The following is a 15739-nucleotide window of genomic DNA, read 5'->3' on the forward strand; positions in this document are numbered from 1 at the left end:
TTAGTTGCTTAGTCACTCTTTGCATGTTACCGCTTCTTCAGTATCTATTATCTGATGTGTTCAATGTCTCATATTTTCTATACTTATTTTCCAACAAATAAAAATTCCTGTTTGGTGGCCATCTATTTTCCATACTTATTTTCCAAAAAATAAAAAGTCCTGTTTGGTGGCCATCTATGAGCTTATTAAACAACTTACATACACCAATACTCATGGGAAGTATCGCTGGGTTCATGGTACATCACTTCCTGAAGGTGGGTAGATTATTTATTTTATAAAAGTACAACCAAAACTTGCAGTGACCAAACTGCCTTGATATCCATATGAATAACATTTCGGATCATTCATTCCCAGGAAGCATCTAAAATCCACTAAGGTCTTGCTTTTATAGGAAAATATTTATGTCATTCATTAGTTTTTAATGATCTCAGTGCTACTGGAGCTTAAGCTAAAAGGTACCACATTCATGCACTGATGGTTCTTGCCTAGCCTTTGATGAATTATTAAAAGTCCAAATCATCCATAGTTGATGCATACTGATTAATTTTCATTTTCAGCTGATTGCTCTGTGGCTAGTTGGGTGCAAGTGCTATAAGGGAATAATCTGAACTAAATTCCCAAATAAGTCACATTTTTTTCAGCATGTGCCCAACAGGACTGGCTGACTGTATATTTGAGTCTATGATTCAGAGTTCTAGCATATCAAAATTACTTTCTTTAATTAAATCTTAGAAAAAGAAGGAAAAAGAGAGAAAGCTCATGAGAAGACAGCTGTCCCTGAAATTAAAAAAGCAGGTAAGAAATTGAAGTCTGTCTTTCTCTGCAGTAGATACACGACTGTTTAGTATAAGCACTTTCAGGCTGTAAGCATTTGAGATATGGGTTGTATGTAATTCCTCATCATTTAAGAATCCAAGCTGGACATATATATATATGTATGTATGTATGTATGTATGTATGTATGTATGTATGTATGTATGTATGTATCACAGAGTATGTGTGAGTATATGTATATGTGTAATGTTTCCATTATATTTTTTATATGTAGTACTTTAACATATTATGTATACACGTATACATATGTATATATAATACAAGTGATTTTCAGTTCTGTGAGTTAGGGATTTTTACAAAAACATTAGAAACACTGTTTTCCCTTATACACTAAATCAATCAAGAGCCTAAGTAGTTTAAAAGGATGCATGGCATAGAAGACTGAATGGAGTGCATAGATTTTTGCATTATTTCACAAATTCTGCTCAGTTTAAGTAATAAATAGAAACATCAACACATCAAACCACCTAATATGATAGAAAATAGAATATATTTCTATTTCTGAGGCTTTAACCACGCCCAGAAAATAATTTTTTAAAATATGTTTAATGCACAAGTGCAAACATATCACCAGTCAGTGACAGTTTGTGAAACTGTCCAATTAAAATCAAGTCTCATTAAAATTGAGGAGAAACAAAATTATCAGTCTAGTGGTTTGGTCTTCATCTTAATATCTAGAAACACTGGTTTACTTACTGCTTCATCAGTCACTTCTATATAACCTTCCACAAGCCATCAAGTAGTCAGATGAACCTTTCTGTAGACAAGAGTACTGCCCAAAACCATGGAGAAAGGTTTAAAACAGGATTGAAAGATTCAGGGCCGTAGTTACTATGTCCTCAAGGTAATCCTTGTGCTCTCTTAACCAATTATTCAACTCCGTGGAATTTTATCAAAAGCTGAAAGGATATATATCCCATTGTTTACTAACATTGTGGATTACATGTGCAAATTTCAATATGCAACTGGCTTCTTTTCCGTTGAGTCATACATGGTCATAAGCTTTCATATTCAAGTGTTTATGGATGGGAAGCAAAACGTTTATGTTTGCTATGATATAAAAATATACAGAATGACACGGAATACCTTGCAGTACTATCTGATAGCCCTGTATTTAAATACGCTCCAGTCTTTTGTAGTGGGGAGTGGCATATTGGGAAAGCGATGGGGATGAAAGAGAATATTATTTTCCAAGTTATGTTGCATATTTAAATGTATAAACACAGACTTAAAAAGAAAATAAACTGACAACCCAAATATCTTTTCTAATTTTATTCAGTTCTAAGCGTGTATTTCACTTGAGAATACAGAATTGTAAAAGATTACACTTTATGGCAGAGCTGCAGCATAAAGTTATTAATATGTTCATCTTTACAAGCTGTTGCTAAATCCAGTGAGTCATCTTACCAATGCTAGAAAGACACAAATTAGACAAACCGAGACATCCACACATTTCTGTCCTTTTTATTAGCTCCGTAGGTTGCTGCATTTTGAAGAGTTTACTAGCCTTTGTGTAAGAGGATGGTAATCCATAATATATTCTAGCTACACATGTTGCTGTTATTCCTCATTCAGCTTGCTCTTTGAATGCATGTGTACTTTCTAGCTTTGATTGGCAGCACCTATTGTTATCCCTAAAAGGTTTTAAGCCTGAAATAATTGCCACATTTGATCAACAGAATAGTAGTGCATAGCCTAGTTTTGAAATGAGGCACCTCAATGTCTGATAGTATTTACATGCGCTGGGCAGACACAGCAAATGAAGCTTAGAGTGCTTGAATCAGCAGTACAGATAAGCATCCGAAAGCAAGAGTGTAAGAACAGCTTCCAATTTTCTTACCTTTTCCCATCAAAAGGCTTGGCAGAGGCCACTCCATTAAAAATAAACTCCTCACCCTGGTTTTCAAATCCTCTCATTACCACTGGATGCCTCTGATTTTGTGTCTCATTTTGCTTCCCCCAACCTTTGCAGTCCCTGAAGCCAAGGTGCATGTGGGGCATGTTGCCTCCTCCCCACCACCTGCACCCATCCCTGTGTCAGCAGGCAGCTCCTTCTGATCCACACCTCTGCTCCTCACCCTCACGTACCTCCTTCCAGAAGACTCACCTCTGACAGGAGGCCCATTAATCAGCCTGTCCCCACAGAGGAACAGTGGTGTGTACAAGCTGTCAGGCACAAGAGAAAGGGAGGGAGGAGGAGATGCTCCAGGAGTGCAAGGTGATAAAAACATCTCTAAAACAATCTGAGAGCAGCACTTCCTTCTATTCCTCTCCATCTCTCTTCCTCTAACAAGGAATGCTTGTGATTACAAATACTGACTATTTTTGCTGATTAATATTTTATATTAGCTCTTTTGTCCAGGAGACAATTTTATCTCTAATGTTACCAGAATGGAGATTTTTATTGTTCTGCATTAACTGCAGCCCTGTGATGTATTCGTTTATTTGCATGCCAGCTCACTCTTTCTCCGGTCTCTCTTCCTCTGTGTGTGTGTGTGTGTGTGTGTGTGTGTCCGCTGCTGCAGAGGAGCAAGAGTCACCTAATGTGAAATGTTCTCAGTCTTTAGTACAGAGTGAACTAAATGATTCTTAATTAGCTTTTAAAAATGCATTGTAGATAAAACCACATTAATCCTCTGACCTTCAGCTCATACAAAAACATTGTGTTAATTGTCCTGAAAAATAGATAATTCCATTGTTACAAACTCAGAGGTCTTGCTTAAACAAACATAATTGTCAGACACAAGGGTCTGGCACAGTCATACTTCAAAACAATTTACAAAAATCTATCCAGCGCTACTCTGGCTAACGAAGGAGCTGCATCTCCAAATCCCTGTGAATTTTGCTTGCTGAGCCTCAGCAGAGACAAGCCTTTGCCACGCTCTCTCAAAGCTCATGGTGGTTGGGATGCGTCAGCTTGGAGGGCTCCAGCCTGCAATCTGACTGAGAAAGGGGACCCTCTCTGTTAAATCTTTGGTGCTCAGCCCTACATGAAAGGGAATATGCAGAGACTGGTGTTTTCAGGTACTCGTAGTTTGCTTGCAGAGTGTTTCCTGATGGTCTCTTTCTCGGAGTCTCAACAGTCTGGAGCTTGTCTCCTCCTATCAGCTTTCCTAAAAATTCATGGTATTCACATGCAGGCTTTTTCCTTAGGTTTGATTGCTGCAAACTCCTTTCCCACTTTGTTTTGGTTCTCACAACAAATAACATAGGTAATAAATGAGCTTAAAGCAATGAAAATGTCAGCCTGGATCATCACACCATTTCCTAACTAAAGCTCTGCTCAGCTGTCATTGATGATCTTGCCTTCCTGTTATTGCTGCATAATTTCAAATAATAACAGTAATAAAAATACCTAGGTCTTGTGAAGCATTTTTTGGTAGTAAATCTTAGAACCACTTTAGAAGGAAAGTCAATGCCTTTCCCTTCAATTTCCACACAGGGAAATTCAGGTATAGACATGTCACCCAGGCCAGTTGTCCATGGGGCTTATAACATATATCTTCTGAATGCCAAACTAATGATGGCTGGATTAAGGATCCCAAACTTTTATACATTTTCATTATTTCCCTAATGAAAAAACAGGGGCAGCAACCAATGCAAATTGCTTAAAAACATAAGGTCTCATCAACTGAACAAGTGTTCAAGGATGCCTAGGCTCTGACCCTCAGTGACAAATGTTTTAAGGGTGTCAAATCCAGGTACCTCCCTGAGTAGTTCTGCTTAGCAGAGGTAAAATGAGTCAAGGTCTTGGTGTGCAGATCTACTCACCCCAGATCAGGGAGCAATATCCGACTGGTATTTTGTTGTGTTGGTACATGCATGCTCCCAGCAGAGCATCCAAGTCCTTACCTTGCAGTTCCTACCTAAATCAGGAAGCTAGGTTTGCAGTGATTGCACACCCAGTGTTGTGGATGCATGAATCATAGAATCATCTAGGTTGGAAAAGACCGAGATCGTCAAGTCCAACCACAAACCTGATACTGCCAAGTCCCACTAAACCATGTCCCTAAGCACCACATCTACACATCTTTTAAATACTTCCAGGAATGGTGAATCAACCACTTCCCTGGCCACCCTCCTCCAGTGCTTGATAACCCTTTCAGTAAAGAAATTTTTGCTAATATCCAATCTAAACCTCCCCTGGTACAACCCGAGACCATTTCCTCTTGTCCTGGCACTTGTTAACTGGGAGACGAGACTGACACCCACCTGATTACAACCTCCTTTCAGGTAGTTGTAGAGAATGATGAGGCCTCCCCTGAGCCTCCTCCTCCTCAGGCTAAACAACCCCAGTTCCCTCAGCTGCTCCTTGTAAGACTCGTGCTCTAGACACTTCTTGCAGCTTCATTGCCCTTCTCTGGACACGCTTTAGCACATCTACATTCCTCTTGCAATGAGGGGCCCAGAACTGAACACAGTATCTGAGGTGCGACCTCACCAGCGCTGAGTACAGGGGGACGATCACTTGCCTAGTACTTCTGGCCACACTGTTTCTGACACAAACCAGGGTGCTTTTGGTGATGTTGTCCACCTGAGCACACTGCTGGCTCATACTCAGCTGGCTGTAGACCAACACGCCCAGGTCCTTTTCCCCCAGGCAGCTTTCCAGCCACTCTTCCCCAAGGCTGTAGCGGTCCTTGGGGTTATTGTGACCCAAGTGCAGGACCCGGCTCTTCTCCTTGTTGAACCTCATACAACTGGCCTCAGCCCATCGGTCCAGCCTGTCCAGATCCCTCTGCAGAGCCTTCCTGCCCTCAAGCAGATCAATACTTCTGCGCCCCCCCCCCGCCCCAGCTTGGTGTCACCTGCAATCTTACTGAGGGTGCACCCAGTCCCCTCAACCAGATCATTGATAAAGATATGACTATGATAAAGATATATCTATGATTTATGATAAAGTGTCATGTTTTGCACCAGGCAGCGTTTGCAGAGGAGGGGAGTCATGATGTCTTTTCAGCTACCAAAGTACATCTTTGGATCCTGAACAGGAAAAGTCTCTGGGGGTTTAAAGTTACAAACACTGAGGTACATTTTAATGATGTCACTGTAACAATCAAGCAAACTCACTCTGCAGTCATGAAAAAATAATCTAAAAGTTACTTTTAGATGTAAAAATTGAAAACATTACCTTATGACTGTCACAGAACCAGGTTACCCAGGTTATTCTTGCTGTCCTGCATCTGGTGAGACCATGTATCTGGGGGGAAAGTCTCTGTTTAATCACACTTCGGAGTAGTGATATTATAGTACTAGGTGTGCAGAGCAGAGTGGAGATGATCAGGCAAGAGCAGACCTACCACGTCCCAGTGATTTTTTGCATGTGTTAACCACAGATGCATTTTAATCAAATGTGCTTTATTTGCTTTAAAGGCCAGTCTTGGCAATTTGTAAAAAAAGAAATTATTTAATAGAAATGGAGGGGAAAGACCACTTTATACACCAACAATGTGTTCTCTGTTATTTTGCTCTATACAGACAGGAAGAAAAATTACTCTGATCATTTTTAAATTCCTAGTCTGAACAACAAAAAATACATTTAATTTTGTGACTTCCTTGGCTCAACCATTATTACCCTTGCAGTCTTGATAGCGATCCTTCCATTATAGTAAGAGAACAACTACTGACACCTGGTGGCCAATTATCTTTTTATTTCATTCTGTATGCTGGGGCTTGTTACTTGCTTTCAAATGTGGCTATTTAAAGAGTTTGCTGATGAAATTATGAACTTATTTCCCTGTGCTCCTTATCCTACTGCTTTCATGGCTAGAAAGATGTTAGAATGTCATCCAAATGTAACACCGTTCTCAGAAGAAACATTTTGGAACGACAGTATTTTCAGCACTTCCAATAAAGTAAAAATGAATTAAAATATACCTTATGACATAAGTTTATACTTAGGAAAAAAACATGCTTGGCATATTAACTGATCTAGAGAAGTAGATGCACACCACACTGCCTGAAATGTTTTGGGTTGATCCATCTGCAATGGATTGAACGCTTCATCTGGGATCCAAATGTTGATCCCAGATTTTTTCAGATGAGCAAATGGGTTGTGCTTGCACACATTTGTAGGAAGAAATTTCTGTTGTCTCTCAAGAGCAGTGTTTGAAACTCCTCGTTCTGCCCTGCCCACTCCCAGGAGTGTATTTCCAGCTAGGAAATAACTGAAGTGCTGACAGCTTTCAGCAGCCCAGCTTGGGCACTGCCATGTGTCTCATGTTCCCTAATGTGATAGATGTCACACGATAGATGTCAGCAGACGGGAGGGTCATGGGTGCTTTCAGAAGAACCCCAGTATCAGATCTGCAAAGGCCAATGGGTTGTAGAAGCTGTCTCAATTTAGGCTGTTTACAAGGGCAAAATAGAGTTGTGAAGCCAGACCAAGAAAGTCTAAGGTATTTTGAAAGTGGCTGATCACATACAGAGAACAAAACACATTTATTCATTAATTTCCTTGTGGCTTATTAGATGAACTATGACGAAAAGTTATAAACTGCAGTGGTGAGGGACTAGAGTGCAGTATAAGTGATATTCTGCCTTTTGGATTGTCCAGACCTGTTTTCAAAGTAGCTGCTACAACATGTAGAAAGCAGGAGTTTTGAGCAGTAGAACCCTGACTGACTGTTTCTTCGATTATTTTTTTTTTAATGAAAAAAAGACACTGTAGTGGGTTGACCCTGGCCAGTAGCTAAACACCCAAACAACTGTTCACTCACCCCCCAACAACCAACAGGCAGGGGAGAGAATAGGAACAGCAAAAGTGAGCAAACTCCTGGGTCCAGACAAAGACAGCTTAGTAAGTGGAAAAAGGAGGAAAAAAACAAGCAATGCAACAGCTCACTACCTCCCACAACCAGACCAATGCCCAGCTAGTCTAAGCAGCTGCCACCCTTACCCCTGATCTTCCTCTACCCTCAGTTTTTATTGCTGTGAGTGACATTATGTGGTAGGGAATATCCCTTTGGTGAATTTGGGTCAGCTGTCCCAGCTGTGTCCTATCCCAACCTTTTCCCAGCTTGGTGATGGCAGGTAGAGTGGGAGAAAGAGAAAGCCTTGATGCTGCGCAAGCACTGTCCAGCAATAGCCAAAATAAGAGTGTGTGAACGATGTCCAAACTACCAATCCAAAACACAACACCATACAGGCTGCTCTGAAGAAAATTAACTCCATCCCCCCCCAGACCCAGTGCAGGACCTTGTAATTCATGTTTATTTGCAGCTAGGATTAGAGAGATTAGGAAGAGAGTCAAATGCAAAAGTAACAGAAATAATAAGCAATGAGTTGCCTGATGATTCTTCATGCAGAAAAATGAATGTACAAGAGCCATAATTAAGGGACCCCAGTGTGTTATGAGCTGAGATCAAATTCAGGAATAAATCTTGTTAAAGCACACACCAAAAAAAAAAGGAAGATCAAGTTATGGACCTTAGAACTGTGTGATCCTTCTCTAGAGTATTGCTTGTCAACATTCTTTTGATAGCTTTCTCTGATAGACTGTTCATATGCTTGTACATTTCTGCAAGAGTCATGGCTTGGCTTGCTGTGTGTTTGTACAACCCTTAGCAAAGACCCTGGCTCTGGTCTCACCTTAACTATAATTTCAACTGGTAATATCATTAAACGAATCAATGCACATCCACCAAAGCCTATAAAAAACATCTAGTTTCCCAGCTGGCTGACTGGAGCTTTAGGTTTCATCTGCACTACAGGCTGATTCATTGCTGACTAATAACTTGCTCATGACACTATTATGCATGTCAAGCTCATCCTGATTTTCTCTTTCCTACTCCTCCTCTCCTGGAATCCTATTCATAACTCACCTGCTGTTTCTTGACATTTTTGCATTAGTAGAGGCTTCTGCTTTCAGACACAAGATATGCACCCAGCCCTCAGCACTGCTGTATTTACTAACCCACAGAAATGCTGTATGATTCCTGAACACCTACCAGCAGGTGATATTATTCACTCTTCTTTCTCTGACACAGACAGGGTTTGGTGGCATCTCTTGACTTAAATAACAATTCCCTGTTTGTGGGGCTTTGTACAACAATATCACAGAAAGTGGAGATGGAAATGACCTAGTAGGTCATCTAATCCTTCCTTCTGGCAATGCAGGATAATTCCTTACAGGATATCTTCAAGTGCTTTACCCAGTTTAGTTTTAAATGTCTCAAGTAACCAGACCTCCATCAATTCCCACAGAAGATTATTCTACAACCTAATAGATCTCACAGTTAAGAAGTATTTCATTCCAGTCTGCCTAAATTTTCCCTTGCTTAATTTTATCCCATTACTCAGAGTTATATTCTCTTGTGACACCCAAATATAGTCTTTCTAACCTCAGGGCCCAATTCCCTGCTGCCTCATGTGTTACGTTGCCACTTACATTTACATCAAGAAAGTAGCTTTAAAACTGACAAGGTGAATGGCAAGTTGAGGCTAATATTTTTTCATACGTCATGAAATTATAAACCTTGCAATAGGGAACACAGACCATGGCCACACATCACCTGTGTACAAGGCACTGGAGAGACTGGAACTTACATGTCAATAGGGTGTCCAAATTGGAGAAAGAACAGGAAAAAGTCACTCGAGTTACTTACAAATTAAGGATATTCTTCACAGAAAAGCATAAATTATTCTATTCATCTCTTCAGAAAGAGGTGACTTTGTTATTGTGGATACTAAGTACCTTCACAGAAAAAGAAAAAAAAAGTCAGAATCAGGCTACTATAGCTCCCTTCAACCTAGTAGGAAGCGTTTAACAAGAATGAATGACTGGGAGCTGAAGCTAACTGAATCCAAACTGAAAATGAGGCACATGTTCTTAACACTAAGAGTGATAAACTACCACAGCATAGAGTGGATATTGCTTTCCCTGATGTCTGCAGAAGATGATTGTTTACCTAATGGAAGATACACATCAGCTGAAAAGGTGCCTAGTTGAAATATAGGAGTCTCTAGCAACAGAGTGTCAGAGTAGATAACCCAATGGCGTGTTCTAGCCTTGAACGTTATGGAGGTATATCCTCTGATACACATGACAAGGTAAAAGAATGCAGTGGAGAGCCAGTGTAAGAATGCAGCTGGAGACAACTGTCTTGCAGGTTCCTTGAACAAATGGAAATTCCTTTCTGCATTATTTTTATAAGCCTTTGTAAGCTGAACACGACTGGTAGTCATCCTCTAAGTATTCAGTCTTCCATGGAAAATAGGAAAGTCTGCTTTTCTAATTGAGTTTTCCAGAAATCATCAAGAGACAGATATGTCTATTTAGTAAAAAGCCAATTGTATTTCCCCAAACAGATAAAAACAGAAGAATTAAACCAGGGTCACAGTGAGGGACAAGGCAAAAAATCCAGCAGAGCAGAGATGCAAACATGGCAGAAAAACAATTCCCATGGTTTCTATGTGACTGGCTGTTAAGGGAGTCTGCTCTTGAAACAAGACAAAAGGCAGCTCAAATGTGTCCTACACTGAAAGTTTCAAAGCACTCAGTGGACTTTGAGTTCTATGCTCCATCATCAGCAGTGACTGACAGCTTGATTTCAAAGATATCTAGGTGCCTAAAGATGTAGCATAGCACCTGGTGGGATTTACAAGCATGTCAAAGTAGGCCAGGCACATAGCTCTCATTAATTTTCTGAGAGAACTGAGCTCCTAGACACCTCTACCACTTTTGAAAAAAGCTCAGAGGTTGCATGGCCACTGAGATGTTTTCCAAAATATTGTCCCTTACTGCTTGATGAAAGAATTTTTCAGCTGGGAATGGTAATATTATTTATACCGAGACCAAAACAAACACTTATGCCCTTCCAAGACATTGTTAGAGTTCAGTGTCCAAGAGCTAGCAATGAGATGAAATGCAAAGAAGTAAAGAGTTAGAAACAAGGTTTTCCTGCCTTCCTCTTTTCTCTCCCTCACCTCACAGTAATAACTGGTTTGACATAAGACTGACTCTCCATTGTGACTGATGTGGCACTTCTGAGGTGGAAGATGGATCTCCTCTTTCCTTTAGCATGAATCAGCTTTAGAGGAAACTCTGTCTCCCTTCCCATACTTGCCCATCTCCACATGTTGTGTGAAGAAAGCTCTAGAAATGAAGGTGAATATTCACTGTCTGTGGTGCCTGCTCTGTCCATGAAATGTTAGCAGCAGATGAATCAGCTTTAAGCACCTTTCAGCGGCCTCTTTGCTAACTGTTGTTGGGTTGAGTACTTCAAGGCTATGATGAGTATTGCTCAGCCCAGACCCGTTTCTTTGTGTACTTTGTTTTCCATCTTTGACTGCACAAAGCAGGGAGTAATGTAGTAAAAGCAAATGGTGAATGATGGTGGTAAGACCTGGCTGGCAAAGAGTTAGAAATGTCAGCCATTTAAAAGATACAGAGAAAAGGGAGGAGGCTTGGGTTTGTACTATAAACTCAATTTTTGATGAGTTGGCAAGAGCATCTTCCTTCAGCAAAGCACAGGAGTCATTTTAGTGTCTAACAGGCAATCTCTTCTGACACTGCATTGTCAGTCTTGTGAAGAACTTCTTGAGAAACGTGATACTAGAAATAATCAAGCTTGAAGGTGATACATAGTCAATCTAAAGTCCGTACAAGTAACCAAATAATCAGTTTGTCTTTGGAGTTTCAGATATGTAGAATAAAGTACCTGTGCCGTGTAAGCAGCTGGGTGGCATAGCTTTAATTAAAGGATCTAATTTATTGCATCAACCCTGTTTATGTTGGTCTAGGGATTAATGTAATGTTTTATTTTTCCAGTCACATACAGAAATAACAGGATTAGAATATGCCTATGCCTCGAACAATGCAAAGTTAATCTTTTTAATGAAGGAAAACAGCTCTATGCCCTCAAAGTAAGATGTACATCTGAGTCAGCAGGCCTGATATTTAGGATAATTATTCTGTGTGAAACATCCATGCACAGACACATCAGCCAGGTTGCAATGACATACATACGCAACGCTATCTCTTTTCTGCTGTCGCTCAATGGACAATTTGAAGGCTTGACTCACAGCTAAATAAAGTCAGTAGGAATCTTCAGAGTTTGGGATGAGGCTGATTTTCTTTCTTTTCTTTTGCTTTACACTTACAAAGAAGAAGTAAATTTTCCCTTGACCTTGAAAAGAAGTTTTGAAATATTTTACTAATTTTTAATGAGCACAGATTTGATAAAGACTTTAATGTCACTTGTTTGAAAATATACTTCAGTCTCTTGGATGCCTCTCCCCTGGAAAGGTTCATATACCAGAGGAATTCCTGACTTATAATAGGGCATCCTTTATACTTCACTCTTAGTTACAATTGTTTGACCTTTCAGCAAATGTTCCCAATAGCTCTGCTTGTTCTCTTGATCTGTTTTTCAAGAAGCAGAGCTAACTTTGTGGCTTTGCTGTATGTAAGTCTCAGAGATTAAGTCAGATGAAGTATTATTCAATGATTAGGATAACAGAATGGGCAGACGTTCTTAAGCAGAAGAGCCATACATAGCTGGGGTTATAAGAACATTGATTTTTAGCTTGGTTGCAGTAGGTTCTGCATGAGGTGCTTTCTCACAGATTTTGCTTCACTTACAAGAGTGTAAATAGAGTAGTATGTCACCTATAAACATGAATGGATGGACATTACATTATTCAAGATCCCCCTTTTCACAGAGTGAGAATGCTGACTGCATCTACATTCAGAAGTATGAAAAATATCTTCATCATAGTGATAATGTCTACTGATGCCATCTGTATATCCATCTATCCAACAGAAAGAAAGAAATTTAAACGTGTCGAGAACTACAGAAAGAGATATCACAAGGATGCGTAGCATGCTTACAATTAACAAAGTCTATTCTCTTGTGAATCATTCAGAAAGTATTGGTGCTGAGCTTTCTTAAAAAAAACATAGACACTGTACCCGCCATGCTGTTTCAAGAACAAGTAAAAAATGTTGAAGAAAATTTTCAGCTGTTATAATATTTACACTAATTCAGAAGACAGTTTATTCCAGGAAAAGATCTGATACTTAAATTTCAGGAATTAATATTGTTACCTGCATTTGCTACACAAAAAAAATACCTTTTCCCTAAGTGACTGAGGTTTGTGTAATTAACTGCACTTACAGCTTCCTGTGTGTGAATGACTGATATCACATCGTGCTCCAGATTTTTTTTATTTTTTGAACCACTCCTGACGAATGCAGAAGGCAATGGAATATGTTCCCACCTGCTCTGTGGTGGGGGAGATGAATCTATTTCAGCAATTACAAAGTAAAAAAAGGAGAAATCACTAATTACTGGAACCATGAATCACTGGTACAATTGAAATTGGCCATTCCCAAAGTGCAGGCTGTTTCTCACTACAAGTGTAGCTGAATCATTTGTTTGCTCGTATCCCTCTCTACTTGCTTTATTTTTTAGTCTACTGACTGAACTTTTTTAATCATCCTGGGAAATCTGTTTGTGGTAACATTTAGTATTTCAGCCATGCTTATCGCTATGCAACTTTCTGGAAAGCTCTGTGGGATTTAGTCTACTACTTGCCTTTAATGCTGTGTTGCTCAGGGTGTGCAGGCACTTGGTGGCTGCACAGAACATAAAGCTCCTTTGAAAATAGTGACAGACATAGCGGTGCAAGAAGACAGTGCAGTAGGGAAGCAACACACACAAGGGCTGGTGATCAGAAGGGACTTGGAGACACCAAAGAAATTAAGAAATTATCAAAAAGCCTGCTACTGTGAGTGGGGAGGAAATAGAGATGATGGTAAAGAGAAAGGGCATCCTTCACAGAGAGTGGAAGGAAGGGCTTGAATAATTTTGCTGCTTCAATGGAAAATGGTTTATTGAAGTTTTAGAGTACCATCACCAATTTTCTATTGTAATCAACAACAGAAGAATGATAGCTGGTTTTTCATAGCCCTAAATTCTTCAAACTCCTTTATACCCCACATTGGTTATCAGTAAATTTTGTGAATTCTTTCTTACAGTCCACTCTCATGTTGCTTGAGGGACCGTGATTTTGCTTTCCAGAAGCTCCACTTCCTCCCGTTTTCACACAGTAATAGCAATATCATCTGCAGTTTCCCCTCACTTTGTGTCCTACAGGCTGGAGAGATTTAAGTGCAAAGCCTGCAATCTGGTATTCAAGGTTTACTGGCCTCTGCCAACAAATTTCCCTGTTATTCCCAAGTGATTCTCAAAGGAAGCTAGTTAAACTCTGATCGGGGAATTTATTTTGTTACCCAATAGGTCAGGGACAGCAATGAAGCAGCAGTGGTGTAGTACCATGCTTTTACTTGTGCACCTCTTCAGCCTCGCTGGTACAGTGACATGCCTTTCTTATGCTCACCGAGAAATGGTATTTTGGACAGGCAAGAGGAGTTTTTCCGGCAGTTGTCACAAAGCATATGGCAATATCATGCTCAGTGATTAAGATGGAGAAAAAAATCAAGTGTTAGTCTAAACACAGAATATTCCATGTGGATGAAATGTTGGTATTTCTGAATAACTCTTTTATGTCAATGTCAAATTTTAGGGTTTTAGGAGAGTAGGTTAAAAAATGAATCTTACATTGGTATGAGCAGTTTTGATAGAGTCTTCATGAATGTTAAGCTCACTGAAGAGAAGAAACAATACAGTTTACATTCCCTGTAATATGATATATTTTTTTTAAATCTTAATTGTAAAATAGAGACATTATGGTAGAAAATGTAGGCGCTTTCATAAAATGCCCCTATACATGGGCATCTGCTGTTTCAGAAGTGATTGAAATCAAAATAAAAAAAATACTCTCAAAGGCTTTGAGGTGTGGTGAGATGACAATTACTTAATTAATGCCATACAATTAATGTAACATTATCAAAAAGAATATAAATTAAAAAGCAACTGAGTGACAAATTTTTAAAGACAGTTCAGAATTGAACACTTCTTGGAATGTTGGAATATTAGTTGAAATCAATACTGGTTTGTGCAAATAAGTTTTAAGGACTCCAAATAAATGAATAAAGAAATGCTACATCACAGTATATTCCAATAAGAGGTTTGAAAATGCCTGTTTATTATTATGTGTTCAATAGCACTTCATTTCTTATAATACTTAGCTGTCTGGGGTGTCTTGCTGTGGTGGTTTAACCTCAGCGAGCAACTAAGTACCGCACAGCTGTTGGCTCACTGCACCCTCACCTGGTGGGATGTGGAGGAGAATCGGAAAAAAGTAAAACTTACGGGTTGAGATAAGAATAGTTTAATAATTGACATAAATTATTGTTATTGTTATTTTTGTTATTATCATTATTATTAAATAAGGAATAAATAATAATGAATAACAGAAATTACTAGTAGTGGTAGTAATGAAAAGGAAGGCAACAACAAGAGAGAAAAAAATAAAACCCAAGAAAGACAAGTAAATGATGCATAATACAATTGTTTGCCACCTGCTGACCGATGCCCAGCCAGTCCCCAAGCAGTGACTGGCCACTCCCAGCCAGCTTCCCCCAGTTTACATACTGTGCATGATGTTCTATGGTATGGAATATCCCTTTGGTTAGTTTGAGTCAGCTGTCCTGGCTCTGCTCCCTCCTGGCTTCCTGTGCACCTTCTTGTTGGCAGAGGATTAGAAGCTGAAAAGTCCTTCACTTAGAGCAAGCACTACTTACCAACAACAAAACATCAGTGTGTTATTAACATTATTCTCATACTACATCCAAAACCACATCACTGTACCAGCTACTAGGAATAAAATTAACTCTATTCTAGCTGAAACCAGGACACTTGCTCTTTCACTACTGTAAATCACGTTAAGTGCAAATCTTGCTACTTAAAAAAATGTTTTTAAACTCTGGTACATCTGCTAGCTTGGGAGCAGACTGTACTGAGACTGGTCTCTAGGCAACTTTAATTATGTTTTTCAT

The 15739-nt window shown here is 39.5% G+C and overlaps 1 protein-coding gene across 1 annotated transcript in view; it reads left to right on the top strand.

Moving 5' to 3' along the window:
* The window catches only part of TRDN (triadin), a 235131-nt gene that overhangs the window by 110885 nt on the left and 108507 nt on the right, over nt 1–15739 (top strand). The window contains exon 13 of the mRNA XM_055715002.1: nt 733–795. Within this exon, the coding sequence (XP_055570977.1) occupies nt 733–795 (63 nt within the window). The remainder of the gene's footprint in view (nt 1–732; nt 796–15739) is intronic.

The sequence above is a fragment of the Falco cherrug genome, chromosome 6 (genome assembly GCF_023634085.1).
Source record: "Falco cherrug isolate bFalChe1 chromosome 6, bFalChe1.pri, whole genome shotgun sequence".
NCBI lineage: Eukaryota > Metazoa > Chordata > Aves > Falconiformes > Falconidae > Falco > Falco cherrug.